Here is a 15,243-nt window from a genome sequence, read left to right as displayed (position 1 = left end):
ATATATATATATATATATGGGCTATTCTACAGAAAAAAAAAACGTGTCTTTTCCACAAATTTTCTATGTATGCAAATTGTAGGTACACATTTCTAGTAATTACAGTTAATTCTCATATTGTATTTTCAGAAAGTTTGGAATATTTTTCCTCTCCCCAAATTTGTCACTACTGAAACACAATAATAAATAATTTAATAAGAAGGGTTACATTGACCTATTAAGATTTTGTTTACATCTACCTTGTAAATATATATTTTGCTATTTTTTAAAAAAGTGTTCACAGGTAAATCAATAACAATTACAATTTTAACAATATTTCAAGTGTAATTTATGAGATTTGTTGTATTTTGAATCCAATCTTTCTTTGTAAAAGTCATAAAGTTTATCATACTGATTTCAAAGTGAAGGATTCATTAGTTTGAATAAACATTGAACCAAACACTATAAAACATCTTAGTTGAGAATTCAACATACTTTTTGACAAAACATCCCATGTTTCGGTAGTGACAGTAATGTGTTGGTAGTGACCACATCACATTACAGGATTTTAACTCAAAAAATATATTTTTTAAAAACAACAATGGACAAAATTGCAAAAATTATTTAAATATCATTTTCACTTTTGAAATTGAAAGTACCCAATAAATGATGATTTTATATATATTAATCTTACTGATATTTTAAATATTATTGTGGGATTCAACAGATAATAGAAGGATCTTAGTAAACATGTAAAATTTGAATACTTAAATGCTTTTTAGATGTGTTTTTTGTTTGTGGGACAGCAGTTTGCACCAGTTCTGTAGGATGGCCCATATAATTCATTACACATTCATGTATATTTATGCCCAGCCAACAGGGAACGTTCAGTTAATAGAGAGTTCGTTCAAAGTTGTCTGGTCTTTAATAATGTTCTCAAAACGTTAGCACAAAAACATAATTTATACATCATTCATGGAACGTTCTTACCTGAAACATTTAGCTGGATGTTTGTCTAACGTTTTGTTTCAGAACATTCAAAAGTAACGTTCCCATAATGACTGAAGAATGACAAAATGGAATGTTTCCATGGCGTTCGCATAACCAAGAAAAAACGCGTTTAAAACATTTTAAAACCTGCACGTTCAGAGAGCATTCAGAAATAACGTTCCTCGCACATGTTGTTATCTGGGTGATGTCCAGTTGAACCACCATGATGTGCACTGATGCGTTCTGCACAAGTTTGACACGCACATCTACACCTCACTTTAAACACAGCAGTACAGCACCAGTTTCGCTCAGTTAAGCGCTTTAAATATTAAACGAATTTAATGCGAAGTCACATCTGGATTTTTGTTTACCTTCAGTCGGTTCCTCTGGCTCGTCCATCCCCTCCTCCACATTGAAAACCTGTTTTATCGGTTGTTACAGTCCAGTTGGTGTGATTATATCACACCATCTTATCCATCATGTTCAGAGCGCTGTGGATGATGCTGATGCTGAAGCATCTCCGCAACATCCGGGTGTCGAGCACGCGCTTCACCCGCGATAGAGATTAAATCCACCATTAGAAGCGATCACACACATCCTCACAGATCCCTAGAGCGATCTTATTCCGTTCGGACCAAATTAGAGAAACTGGTTTGGCTTTTGTCAGTTGTACGTCTGTTTTAAATTAAGCCCGTGTTCGGGGAATATAGTTGCCAGGAATATTCAATTACCTTTGCAGGACATCTAACAGGCTTTGCAACAGGTCACTTAGCCTCTCCCAGGCCTTTGACTCACTGTGCAATGCTGCAGGACTATACTTAAGCAACAGAAATCTGTTTCCATTTCCAGATCAAATTCAGCTGAATCTTACCTCGGATTCCCAGTATGAACGTCATCTCTCTCTCTCACTGACTGAGTGCGTGATGTTTTCTGCTCATTATGGCCATATGTTGAAGCCCAGGGGAATGTCAGGGAGTGTGGCTTGGATTACCTGTCTGTAGCAGATAATCCCATATTAATCCTCTGACTCGAGCCTTCTGTGCTGCTGCTGAGCGGAAGCGAATGGAGCGCGCGCGCGCTGATATTTCATTAAAAAGTGATCTGTCTGATTATGATGTTTTACCATAAGCATTGATTAGTCGTAAAGATAAACTCTTAAATAGGATCTAATGTCAAGAAATTAATTTCTAGCTGTACAGTGATACAAAATCACCTTAGCGTGGTTTGTTTTCATAGTTTTAGCGGTTTAATTTACACAAAACGCGCGTCTCTGTGTAACGGCGACCTCTTGCGGTGTCTCAACAACATCACATTTTACATCTGAACGATAAAGAAGAATAAATCCCTGAGCTGTTGAGCTATTAAAGGGGTTAGTTCACCCAAAAATGAAATTTCTGTCATCATTAATTATTCACCCTCATGTCGTTCCACACCCGTAAGAACACAAATTAAAATATTTCTGATAAAATCAGAGTTTTTTTCCTCTATTGAAAGCAACGAAATTACCACATTCAAGGTCCAGAAAAGTAGTAAAAACGTCGTTAAAACAGTCATGTGACTGCAGTGGTTCAACCTTAATGTTATGAAGAGACGAGAATACTTTTTGTGCGCAAAAACAAAACAAAAATAATGACTTTATTCAGCAAATTCATCTCTCCCGTCATTCTGCTATGCTTTTTACGTTGCAGAGCTTAAGTGTTTACGAACGTAAACGTATATACTTTTCTGGACCTTGAATGTGGTAATTTCGTTGCTTTCAATAGAGCATAAAAAAAACTCTCGAATTTCAGCAAAAATATCTTAATTTGTGTTCTGAAGATGAACGAAGGTCTTACGGGTGTGGAACGACATGAGGGTGACAGAAATTTCATTTTTGGGTGAACTGTTTTAATGAGCTGTTTTAATGGACTTAAAGGGTTATTAAGTCCATTAAAACAGCTCATATAGTTTATTGTTGCATTCAAATAAATCCAATACTCCAAAAACCACAAGTGAAAATAGTTCTGTAGAGACTGACGACTTTCTTTTCAGTCTATATCAAGTAAGCTACTACTTTTTGGAATTAGTACATTTATATAAATACTTTCTAGTGCACATTTATTTACATTACAGTATGTACAGTACTTACAATGATCATTGAATAGAGTACCTCAGGAATGACGTGTTTTTGTAGGCAAAACCCGGAAGTGAGTTAGCATTTTAGGACTTTCGGTTCCATCGCCCCGAAGTCAATGGGTTTTTTGAATGGGTATTTGCTAAATCGCCTGAAATAAGGTCTGTGGTTAACAAAGCCTCTAAATATTTTCACGTTTTGATCTATGACATGAAACACACCAGTAATAACCCGCTTGTGATTTTTTAAACCTTTATTCTGTCTTAAAAACGGCGGTTGCTAACAAATTGCTAAAAGGGACTACTTCCTTTGGTGGGGACTTTAGACGTCATCATGACAAACAGGACATTTGGACAGCATTTCTCATGAAAGAGCGGATAAGTATTCATACACAGCGCAGATCATAATCAGCGAGCATATTTTTAAATAAAGTTGTTTTTTAAATAAAGTTTGAGGAAGCTTGGTGGTGGTGACGTTGATCCACGACCATGGTGTGCTGTAGTCTGTTTATAGCCTACTGTTAGCTTTTTATATCTGACCACTTTATTTAGGCTTCAAAATGTATAATTGTTGTGTTAATTTGTAAAGATTATCTTGACAGACAAAACGTGTAAGTGTCATGACCCTTTGTTAAACACAGAGCTTATTTTTTGCCATTTTCTAAAAGTCTTTAGGAAAAATGCATAGGCTTTCGATCGAGGGAACCCGTGCGCCGCTAACTTCCGGGCTGGCCTACAAAAAGGGCGCTCGTAGCAGACTGACGGTTGGAGGGGCGTGGTTAAGGATATTCAACCTAACCGTCAAACTGACGTCATCAGAGAAGTTGGTTTTTGCAGAGCAGGATGTTTGAAAATATTAATGTCAATATCTCATAATCAAAGACTGTAGAATAACACAAGATGCGTCACTTGGATTGTTTGGAATGGGAGGAAGTGCAACGCGCAATGGCAAGTGGTATATGGCGGAATAAGTCCCGCCTTCTAAATAAAGTGAAAAATACATCGCGGAGCAAAGAGGACACTGACAACACGTCGACAGACAAGACAGAGCAGGTTACTTATGATATTAAACAATGTCCCAGCTTTCAAACTGTGTGTGTTTTTTTTTTTAAAGAAATTCGAATAATAAAAACCGTTTTGTGGCTCTTTAATGTGTCCTGACAGATCGCTGTAGGGCTTCAGTTCAGGCGGCTCATGAACTGATCATCTCTTCCTACTAGTTCATTTATAGCATCAAATAAACATGAATGAACATGAGAAGGAATGTTGTTTAAAACGCGGAAAGACATCAATACACACCATTTTTTAAGTTCAAGTCCACCGAAGTTAATCTTCTAACTCCTGACTGCTTTGTCGGACAAAATGGCGGATTCGGCGTTATGATTGGTTAGATCGCTTGTCAATCAAACTCCCGGCGAAGGGTCAGTTATGACTGCGCATGCGCATTAGCTTGATCCAGCCTGAAAAATACCGTTTTAGGGACTTTGGTCATAATTTTGAATTTTTATCTCATAATTATGACTTAATATATCATAACAATTGTTGGGTGTAATCAATTACTGTAATTTAATTACTTTTCCTTGAAAAAGTTAGGGATTACTCTTACTTTTTCTGTTAGTTACTTCTGATGTAATTGCATTAAATTCTGTTCAATACAAGATAATAGAGGATTTAACATCAACATTTAACGTCTAATGTTAAAATGTATATGTAACCTCCCTTTAAATACTTTGGTCAGTCAATTTTATAATATTTAAAAGAATTAAAAGTTTCATGTATATCACGGTAGGCTATTGTTCGAGGTTAATATGGGATTTAGAAAGTAGTAGTAATGCAATCATTTTTTAGAGAGAGTCATTATACAGTAACACTTAGGCTATAACTATAATTAAGTTACCAAAGCATGATTTTTTTCCTTATGTGGAGGAAATTGGATTCCATGCATAAATGTACATTATTGTACATGCCGTTTTAAAGAGATATTAGTGTGCCGAAGCACGTAAGAAAACGGCAAGCGGAAGTGTTCGTCCTCACTTACGGAAAATAGGACGAATAGAGAACAATATTAAAAGTATTTTAGTGTACAGAGAGCAAACAAGGTAGTAAATGTCTATTTAATTTTCTAAAAGAAACTGGACTACACAAGCGACTGTGAAATAAACGGAACCTGGAACAGAAGGTGGCAGTAATGCAACGATTCGGATGTCAACTGCCGCAAAACCCCAACGAAGAAGAAGCAGCAGAAGAAGCGTTCGTCTGAATGTATTCCGTACAGTCACAGTGAAGATGGAGAGTGTGAATAAAGCGGGGCAGCTCATGAGTCTGGCGGCTCTACAGCAGTATGACCCCTACATCGTCAAACTGCTGGACGTCACCGGACAGGTCGCGCTCTACACCTTCAACTCCAAAGCAAACGAATGGGTGAGAGTTGAAAATGTGTCGCCTTATTATCAGCGCGCGCATGTCATTTAGCCTGCAGCTGCTAATAACAACAACGCCACTAGCCCAGAATCACCCTTATGGGGTCTGATGTATGTTTATGTGTACATAAATTCATAAAGAACACACGACGGAATTATTGCAGCGTGTAGGTTTGCTGGAATATCAATGTTATTAGCAGTTAGATAAACAGAGATCAGTTTCTGTCAATAAAGTCTTCTGCAAGTAAAATTGATATCCATGGAAGCCCATGAGAAAAAAGTCAAATAATTATGAGATAAAAAGATTTTCTATGTCATAATTTAGACTTTTTATCTTAGTTCCATTTCATTTTGTCTGTCATTATTGTGACTTAGTATGTCATAATCATGACTGTTTGTCATAATTCAGCTTTATTCCTCAGGTGGTGAATGTGCTTCCACAGATCACAGCTTCAGTCCGACAGTGAATCATTAAACCCAGAGCAGTTGTGTTTGTGTTGTTCATGATCTGCCATCATTGTGTTAGTGTTGAATGAGAGATCTGTTTGAAAACTAACACATCTCTCTCACTGCAGGAGAAGACTGAGATTGAAGGCACGTTATTTGTTTACGCCAGGTGAGCGTCGACTGACTGAACTGTGAATGTTGATGTCGGTATCATTAAACCGCCTGGTCGGTCATGTAGTGTGATGATGATGATGTCTGTGTTTCTCCGCAGGTCGGCTTCCCCTCACCATGGCTTCACGATTATGAACCGTCTGAGTACAGAAAATCTAGTGGAGCCGATCAATAAAGACTTGGAGTTCCAGCTCCAGGACCCGTTCCTACTGTACAGGAACGGCAACTGTAAGATGTGTTCATCTGTCATTAGCCTCCAAGGCTTAGATTGTTTAGCAGTAGATATTTTACCGTAACGCTCTGTAATGTAACGATCAGCTGAATAATTGTTGTGTTGTTTTCGGTGTCACTCTTTGCTGTAAGCGTTCACATGATAACCACAGCACAACCACACTTCACCTGTTTGTGTTTAAACGTCTCCTTTGTTGCTTCATTGCTCTGTCTCTCTGTGTGTCAGTGGGCATCTACAGCATCTGGTTCTACGATAAGGCCGACTGCCAGCGGATCGCGCAGCTCATGCTACAGTGAGTATGGGTGTTTGACATAAATTGTCAACTGGTGATTGTGTGAATGTTCAGACTCATGCCTGTCAGATCCTGCAGTCTAACTTGTGTTTGTGTGTAGGATAGTTAAACAGGAGGCGTTGCGAGCGCATCGCGTGTCGCCCGACGGAGGCTCGAGCGGCAGGACGAACGGGTGTGTTCAGACCAAACCCACAGACATCCTGGAGCTGCTCAGCAGGGCGAAAGAGGAGTATCAGAGGGTATGATGGACCTCACGTCTGATTTCCCTTCGGCTTTATTGTTCTTCACTTTCACAGCAGGATTCTGGTCTAATTGGAAGCACCTACACCTGATTGTCCATGTTGTGGAGAATTATCATTATTATTATTAGGGGCCAAGCACTGAATGGTGCGATAGCATTTATTGTATCTGTTAGTTTTCATATTATTATTATTATTATTATTATTCTGCCACGGAGTCTATGGCAGCCAACAGAACCGTATGGTAAAAAGACGGTGCGTCCGAAATCATGTACTACATTTGAATTTGAGTTCATGACCGTTAAAAAAGTTTGTTCTATATAGTATGAGTGTGTGTAGTTTGAGTGTAATCCAGACGTACTACATCCACCATGTTGTCATTATCATGTGACCTACCAGCGTCAGTTGCATCGCTTCACCTCCATTCATAAATCCTCACCTGTGGCTTAATGGGATAGTAAAGTGTCCATCGAATGCGCATCCGAAGGTCATCCGGGGACTTTTCGGCTACTGTTTTTCGAATACTATGAATTCGGACATACTACTCTGTTGGTTTTTCATATACTGTATAGTAGGGAACTATTTGATTTCGGACGCAGCGATAGAGGTCTTAACTCAGCAAATTTGGAGTCTCTAACTCAATCCTTCTAGCGCCACCAACTGTCTAAAGTCCCACTTACATTTATGCTAATACCTTTTGAAGCATAAGAGCTAGAAACAATTTTTTTCCCTCTTATTCCTTGGCTAAAGACGATTGCACCCTATGCAAAAAGCCTACTTTTCCTAACTCCTCCTAGACCAGTGTTTCTCAAACTTTTTCTGCCATTCCCCACTTTGGAGGTAGGAAAGAGTTCGGAGCCCCACCTGTCCCCAATCGCCCCAACAAAATGGCAATAAACTAGGCTAAAATGTATTTTATTAACATAACATTTTAACTTCAAATAACAGCATTAAAAACTTTGAAATAGAGAAAATAAAAGTGCAATTATATTATCACTTTGTATGAAAGACTGTTCAAAAATAAATAAGAATAATAATTAAATAGAATTAGGATTAAAGCCTTTCATGCGTGAGATTAAATTAAAATATTCTAGCTGAGTTTTTTTTTTTTTTTTTTTTGAACGCGACCATTATTTTAGAACATTTCCCCGTATGTTTCCATGGCGACGCTTCATGCTTGTCACGTCACACGCCGCAGCCACAATAACACTATGACAGATGTATCGCTTTTTTTTCGTTTCTTCTTTTTTATTCAAAATATTGACAAACTTGCTTACCATGTCATCAACTATCTGATATTCTGATTCTCAAATACGTGTAAGTGGGTGTGTTTTGTCATTTAAAAACCTTAATAAATTATCTTGATCTATAACGCGAGATGGGCGCCGCCATGTTTATTCATAAGAGAGTCCTGTCAGTCAGATTTACAGAACGTGAATTCATCAGTTTCTCCCAAAATTCATGTAAGTAAGTGGCCGGTGATCTGGGAGAAAAATAGAGTAAACTTTATAGTTACTTACACTATGTGTATCTGATATGAATAAAACTTATATTTTATTTGAAAACTTAAAATTATATTTGAATTGATTATTATGCTGCTTCCATAGATGTCTTGTGTATTGTACAAGCTCTACATGTATTGTTTTACTAGTACTTATGTATTTTTAAATGTCTGAAGCCTAAAATAAACATTATGTTGTTGAAAACACTGCATAGTTGTGATAAATGACAAGCGCTGCTGAGCGCGTCCGTCTCTGGCTCTGCACCAGCCAAAGCGCGAAAGCACAGTTTGAATCTGGCAGTTATGTGACGTCACTGAACGTTATAAATCCCATATGAGGGACCGTGCCGCTCAAAAGGTTAATAGAGATGGGCACAAAAATTACCAAATTTCCTCCTGTTTGTTGCAGCCCACTTGTCATGTCTCTATTCCCCACCACACTTTGAGAAACGCTGTCCTAGACTGTTCGTCTGATTTTCATAAAAATTTAATCAATCATCTTCAGACCATGCTGGCAAAAAGTTATCAAAAGGAACGTTCTTTTAGATAAACCCAACCGTTCTCGAAAAACGCGCAAACGAATTTGGCGAAAAGTTTGCCAAATTGGACGTGAGGCTATATCTCCGCAATGCTTTAACGTATTCAGACCAAATCTGGTACAGGTCATCACAAGCATGACCTGAGGTTACATGCTGCGTTTCAGCGCAGCGCCACCTACTGGTCCGGATATATGAAAAATTTATATTTTTGATTATAACTTCTAAACAGTTTGGCCCAAAATCATAAAAGTGGTCTCGTTAGATTGGGGGCAGTCTAATGATATCCATGCCAGCCATTTTGAATTTTGTACTAAAATGCTGTATCTTTTGAATGCATTAGCGTATCATTACAAAACTCTGTATGGGTCACCAGCACGATGCCCTGAAGGAGCCTGAGAAGTTTCAGACCATCAAATATTCACATTCTTATAACTGGATGTGTTTGATTTATTTTCAGGGGAGTAATCTCCTTGGGCTCCTGAATCCTTGCCGAGTCCAGAAATACCAAACATGCTAGGTTTCGCCTGGTTTGTGCAAAGTTTTGATTTAGCGTTTAAACAGCTTTCGTGAATATCTTCAAAACTGTTAGTCCGATCGAGACGAAACCACCGTAGCAAAATCAGAAACATAGGTCATTACTTAATGCTCATAAATATAAAAGTCTATAATTCATAAATGAAATGAGATATTTTCACCAAATTTTACAGGCTTATGCATGGGGGCACTCTAAAAACATGAGGACACACAAAAAAGCAGTGGGACTGCACCACTTGGTGGCACTAAATTGAACAAAACAAGAGACTGATTGACTTCAAAATTGGCATGCAGTGTTTTTGTCTCAGTTGCTGTCATAGTCCATTATGACATTGGTGTACCTTGAAAAACATGGCCGTCATTTTAATAAAAAATAAAAATTTAAAAAAAGACAAAAAAAGTGTGCAGTTGGTCTGCTGTCGGGATGCAGATTTACTAAACTTAGTAAAAGTTACTAAAAGTTACTTTACTTAGAAAATTTACTTAACAACTATAACATCTGTAAAAGTGTAAAAACTCAGTTTTTATACAGAAGATTACATTTTCTGACTGAGTTTAGACAGTCCTTAGTTCTAGGCTGTCATGATTCCTCGATTAAATTCGAGTAGTCGATTTTAAAAAATGCATCCATGTGGAGTAACCGGAAAAATACTGGAAGTGTCGCATTCCACTGAGGATAATCCACGAATGCCTATACAAGAACCGTCAAGGAATAAAGTTAGTGTAAGATTAATCCAGGTTACTCGACTGATGTATTCCAGGTCTTCTGAAGTTATTCACTCTCACATTGTTCAAACAAAAACTACATCAAATATGGTGAAACTAACAAACCAATGAAGTCTGAGGTAAAAGTTAATGAGCTCATGTTCAATGCATTTTCTTACTATAATTTTTTTCATTCAGCTTTTTTAAAGAGGAGCAAGTGATAACAGACATTGTGCCACAAATGTGGTTGATAGAGCTTAACTTGTAAATGATGAACCTCGAACATTATGTGTGAATATAACTTAAAATATAGTTCCAACTGATTATCGGCTTCTGTTTGAGCTGAGAGATTGTCCACAGTCAGACTGAAGAAAGAGTGTAGATGAATGAAGTGACTAATAACGTGTGTTTGTGTTTATAGAGTCAGTCGACAGAGAGGGATGTTGAGGTGAGCTGTGAATCTGTGCCGTCACAGGAGAAGAGAGACGACGTCACAGGAGCTCAACAGGAGAAGGTACTGCTGATCACACGCCTTCACCCATAACACTCATCTAACAGTGTTTTATAAAGAGTCTCTGTTTGTTTCTGCTCCATAGTCGAGTCACTCAGTAGTGAAGCAGATCACAGTGGAAGAGCTTTTTGGCAGCTCTTTGCCCAAAGAACCGGCCCAGACAAACTCGGCTGTGGGAGAAGGCATGCGTGGACTGACGTACGGCCCTCCACCCCGCTCCGTGGAGCCTCTGCTCACTCCTCGCCTCTCCTCGGACCCAGGAGGCCCAGCGTTGGTCTCTCTTTTCCAGGGTTGCAGCAGCCGAGACCCAAGAACAACCGCTTCAAATACAGAGGAGAGCGGCAGCGGGTCTGGCGGTCAGTCGGCACGTCGTGGTTCGGCTGGTCCGCTTCCTCCTGCATATATGAATCCTCTCACAGATGGTCATGTGACAGCCGTGTCACTGCCAGGGTTCATGCCCAGCCCTCTAGTCACGCCACAGAGCTTCAGAGAAACCGGCTGCAAAGTTTCAGTGCCCTTTACAGGAAAGGCTGCAGCGTCGGCACAGGTGAATACGCCAAGCAATGTTTTCATGGTATGTCACTTTTTCTTTTTAAATCAGAAATAGCAGATGCAGTTATTTATATAAGCGCTCTAGAGCTGCATGATTAATGATTAAAAAGACCGTGATCTCGATTCAAACATCCACACGATCTTATTCTTAAATGACAACTATATTAAACTTTGACAAACACGATCACAGCGAACATTCAGATCTGTGTTCTGATCCAGAGAGAGCAGTTGTCATGTACAGATATGAAACAGCTTCAGTCTTTTCAACCACACAGTGTCATTATTTCTGTCTCAGAAGTACTGGATAAAAGTTTATAGTTCAGATATAAACACTGATGTCTACAGTAGAGATCAAAATAGAGTAAATCACCTTTTGAAAGTAACTTGATGCTTCAAATAAAGATTGTATTAATTATATCGTTACACCAGTAGGTGGAGACAAGTGACTTAAAAATGTATTTGTCATTGAATGCTGATTTATCCAGTTATGAAACAAGTCTTTATGAGTGAGTCATTCATTCAAGAGAAAACTGTTTTTTATTTAGTCATCGTTTCATTTTCGTCTGTGGAAAAAAAAAAAGTGTTGTAGACAAAAATTGACAAATTATTTGTCAATGTAATTAACCATGGTTTGAACACAGATGAAGCAAGTTCAACACTTAGCATTAACAGACATTTATTCCTTATTAGTTTGGTTTAATTGGATAATAAAGGCACGTTAGGCACGTTTCCACTGAAATTACCTGGAACGATTTGTCCCAGGAACATTTTTTCCTCAGACCTGTTGCTGTCTGCATTTCCATTGTGGTCTAAAGTACCATGAAGAAGATATAAGCTTACATATAAGCTTAAAGCCTGAACCTCGTCGTCGGTCCATCTGTCGTATTTTTCAACTCCATTGTTGATTTGAATAGCAAACAACTCTCACTGCACGCACCACAACAGACTTTTAAAAATAGTGGTTGAAATAAAATGCTGCGTGAAGTGAACTCATCCAATCAGCATGTTCAGCGCCAAGTTCAAGTTCCTGAACTTTGAAAAAGTACCACGAGAGGGAGATTTTTACCCGGAACTTCATTTAGACCCTCATTCCTGCGGTCGAAACACACCGAGTACCACCCCAAAGTTCCTAGTTCCTGCGGTGGAAACGCGGCTATATACTTGTATTATTTAACATAATATTTTTTCAGTTTTGCGTAATATTGAGCACTGTGCATCTGTATTCATTTTGACGTACAGCAATGGAAAATGCAGGAAAAATATCAAATTCATCAACACAAGCCGATAACAATAAAAGGTTGTTGACATGATCTATTCAAAGTATTTTGCTTATCAGAAAATGAATAAACAACTAAATAAGGCTTATAAATGTGTCTTGTTTTTGCATCTCTTCCTGTCTTTGGCACAGAGTAAAGAGGTGAACGCCTTCACACCGTCCCCGTCTCTAGTCAAAGTAAGTCCACTCTTTGATATGTTGTTCAGTGACAGTATATTGACATGACCAGTGTGATGCCTGAGATTTCATCCTGTGATTGTGCGGAAATGGTTTGTTTGGTTTTATGTAAATTACTAACCTCTGGCACACGGTCACATATTGAGAATACTTCAGTAGTCCAAATTCATTAACATTTTAGTGTGGTTAAAGGCCCTGATATACTTCATCAGAGGTGGGTGTGGCTCTGAGGCTCCGCCTTTGATGTGGAAATCAGCTCCGGTTAATTTCTTGTGTTCAGTCCGTCCGCGACTGAAAACATGGCATCAGAAGCAAAGAACGAAGAAGGACTTTGCTGGATGTATATCAGGGCCTCAAGAACAAATTCATGTCTGTACGCATGTGTTGTGAATTAGGCAGGAAACTTTTCCTGAGAAGTTTTCCTGTGCGTATATACATACGAATAATTCACACAGTTGTTAGTGACTGAGATCATTCTGATCTCTCTCTCTGTCATGTGAAGGCGGGGCCAGGTGTTCAGGGGGAGGAGTCTTCACTGCTACTGTCTCCAAGTGTATTTCAGCACTCCATTACCAAGACAACAGAGCTGCCCAAAAACCCCGCCTCCCCGACGTCTCCCACCGCCCCGTTTCCCAGCACAGACCTGCCCTCCTCCCTGTACAGCCGCAGCCAGCTGCAGGATACGCTCATTCACCTCATCAAGGTACAAACACACAGCCAGCACACACATTCAACCACTTGAGTGGGGATTCACAGTCGTCACTTGTCTGTCTTCTGTTATTTGCAGAACGACGCTCATTTCCTCAGTGTGATCCACGAGGCCTACGTACAGAGCCTCTCTAAAGGCCTCAACAACATCAAGCTATAGCCGGAGCCGTCTCGGATTCATCCCATCTGCCAATCTCACTATTTCAACCAGCTCAATTATGTTCAGTTATGAAAAGGAAGGGACTTGTGCAATAAGAAGCATTGGATAATTGCTTTTCATTTATGACGTATGGATATGATACAGTATCCCAGTGTCGGTAGTGTTTTACTGTTAAACCAGTGTGTTTGTTTAGCCCTGAGTATTGGATTGAAAACTCGCAGATTTTGAAGACATTGAGAGTAGGATGTGCACTTATTACTTCTTTACTTACAAACCCGATTGTTTAATTTGAGTCTAAAGATGACGAATGCATAAATTAAAGATGAATAGAGTTAAACGTTTCCCCCGTGATGGCACAGTTGAACCGTTGTGTTCAGGTTGTACATTCTGTGGTGACGTGTTGCTTTTTTAAATTGCAGACCGTAATATGAAATATTGGGATATTTAAAGTCAGATTCTGAACTAATCATCTAGTTTAAGATGTGATTCTAATAGTTGTTGTCTGTCTCAACAGCAGAAGAGTAGTTGTCCATGTAGACGACAAGATAATCTAACAAGTGCATTTAATTTCATCATTAAAGGTAGAATGAAATTGTTCCTGTGTGCACTAACTAGTTCATGGTTTTTTTGTTTGCTTGGCAGGAATTGTATTTTTTAATACGCACAAGGCTTATGTACTTATTGTGTTTACACTTACAAATTGGGAATTGCATAAACTTATTTTGTACAGTTTGCTTTTGAATATCAGAGAGAATTTTAAAAGCTCAGCACAAATGAAAGTTGACAGTGTTGCTGCAAGGCTGTACTCTTCTCACGCAACGCTCTTAACATGAATTAATAAGACCTTATCTCGAATGCTTCAGGATTCTGTTACAGTGGTTCGTCTTGAGTTCATGTGCAAATAAACTATTGCCATAATTTTGATCATTATTTGTATTTTATTACAGAGATTTTACAAGAAAATCTGCCTTCCATTCTTGCCTCGCATAAGCATTTACTACGTTTAGATCCATGTGCGGATTCTGACCTGCTTATGGGCCGCTTTTATTAAAGCAAGACACTACAGGCTAAAACGCTGTTTCTTCAATTTTGGGCTTTTGTGTTTTTGTGTTTTTTTCAGACTAGTGGTAAGAAAACATCCAAAATCCACCTTTAAGCATTTATTTTTATTTATTTATTTATTTATTTATTTTTTGGCACTTTATTTATTTGTATCTATAGATTACAATTACAATACATATTTTTAAAGGCTGTTTTCTCAAAATGAGTTTTTCAAAATCCCCTCTGTAAAATCCTTTGACTCTAATATGTCAAAAAAAAATAAAAAAATAATAAATCATCAAGATTTCATCCAATGTTCAGATTTGGGTACTAGAAGTGTATGCAAATCAGCACATTTTTAAGTAAATAATGCCTCATTTGCTTATTTAAACATAACATTTTAGAAAACTTGCAATACAAAAAATGTTTGCAATTGTTATTGTAATCAGTTCCCTGGGGAAGGATGGTGATAACTATTGGTTAATTTTTTACTCTATTCACCTGCAGTGAGTTGTGTTGTGTTTGTGATGTTTTCCTTATTGTCGGATATCTGAGTGAAACGCTTCTCAAACAAGAACAAATGTAGGGCGGGGCTTGATTTTGTCTGTGAGGAATAGAGACGGAGCGCATTTAGGCCACGCCCACACCGGGGGGGGA

At 38.4% G+C, this 15,243-nt stretch overlaps 2 protein-coding genes across 11 annotated transcripts in view; one reads left to right on the top strand and one right to left on the bottom strand.

Annotated features, from left to right (window-relative positions):
* Window positions 1-2,081, bottom strand: part of cacna1db (calcium channel, voltage-dependent, L type, alpha 1D subunit, b) — a 63,202-nt gene extending 61,121 nt beyond the window's left edge. For 8 of the 9 annotated variants that reach the window (XM_051901929.1, XM_051901934.1, XM_051901932.1 and 5 more), the window contains exon 1: window positions 1,341-1,832. In XM_051901929.1, the coding sequence (XP_051757889.1) occupies window positions 1,341-1,368 (28 nt within the window). In that variant the 5' untranslated portion in view covers window positions 1,369-1,832. The other variant, XM_051901931.1, reaches the window with a different exon arrangement.
* Window positions 2,082-5,259: 3,178 nt separating this feature from the next.
* On the top strand, window positions 5,260-14,463 carry dcp1a (decapping mRNA 1A). 2 transcript variants are annotated; one of them, XM_051903122.1, is made up of 10 exons: window positions 5,260-5,502; window positions 6,077-6,117; window positions 6,220-6,347; window positions 6,577-6,643; window positions 6,744-6,882; window positions 10,583-10,675; window positions 10,758-11,219; window positions 12,633-12,677; window positions 13,180-13,380; window positions 13,465-14,463. In XM_051903122.1, the coding sequence occupies exons 1-10, from the start codon at window positions 5,284-5,286 to the stop codon at window positions 13,543-13,545; spliced, it is 1,476 nt and encodes a 491-aa protein (XP_051759082.1). In that variant the 5' UTR covers window positions 5,260-5,283; the 3' UTR covers window positions 13,546-14,463. The 2 variants fall into 2 exon arrangements, with proteins under 2 accessions (XP_051759082.1, XP_051759081.1); XM_051903121.1 differs by having other exon boundaries at window positions 5,261-5,502; window positions 10,758-11,246.
* Window positions 14,464-15,243: the final 780 nt, after the last annotated feature.

The sequence above is a fragment of the Ctenopharyngodon idella genome, chromosome 8 (genome assembly GCF_019924925.1).
Source record: "Ctenopharyngodon idella isolate HZGC_01 chromosome 8, HZGC01, whole genome shotgun sequence".
In the NCBI taxonomy this organism is placed as follows: domain Eukaryota; kingdom Metazoa; phylum Chordata; class Actinopteri; order Cypriniformes; family Xenocyprididae; genus Ctenopharyngodon; species Ctenopharyngodon idella.
Note: the sequence above shows the minus strand (reverse complement) of the source record. Positions and strands in the feature narration are given on the sequence as shown.

What these genes read in the sequence shown, in the direction of transcription:
- dcp1a (XM_051903121.1), top strand. Translation starts at nt 5,284, where the DNA reads ATGTCAACTGCCGCAAAACCCCAACGAAGAAGAAGCAGCAGAAGAAGC. An exon ending in CGAAAGAGGAGTATCAGAGG is followed by an intron (nt 6,883 to 10,582) that starts GTATGATGGACC and finishes TTGTGTTTATAG; the next exon opens with AGTCAGTCGACAGAGAGGGA. An exon ending in CGCCAAGCAATGTTTTCATG is followed by an intron (nt 11,247 to 12,632) that starts GTATGTCACTTT and finishes TCTTTGGCACAG; the next exon opens with AGTAAAGAGGTGAACGCCTT.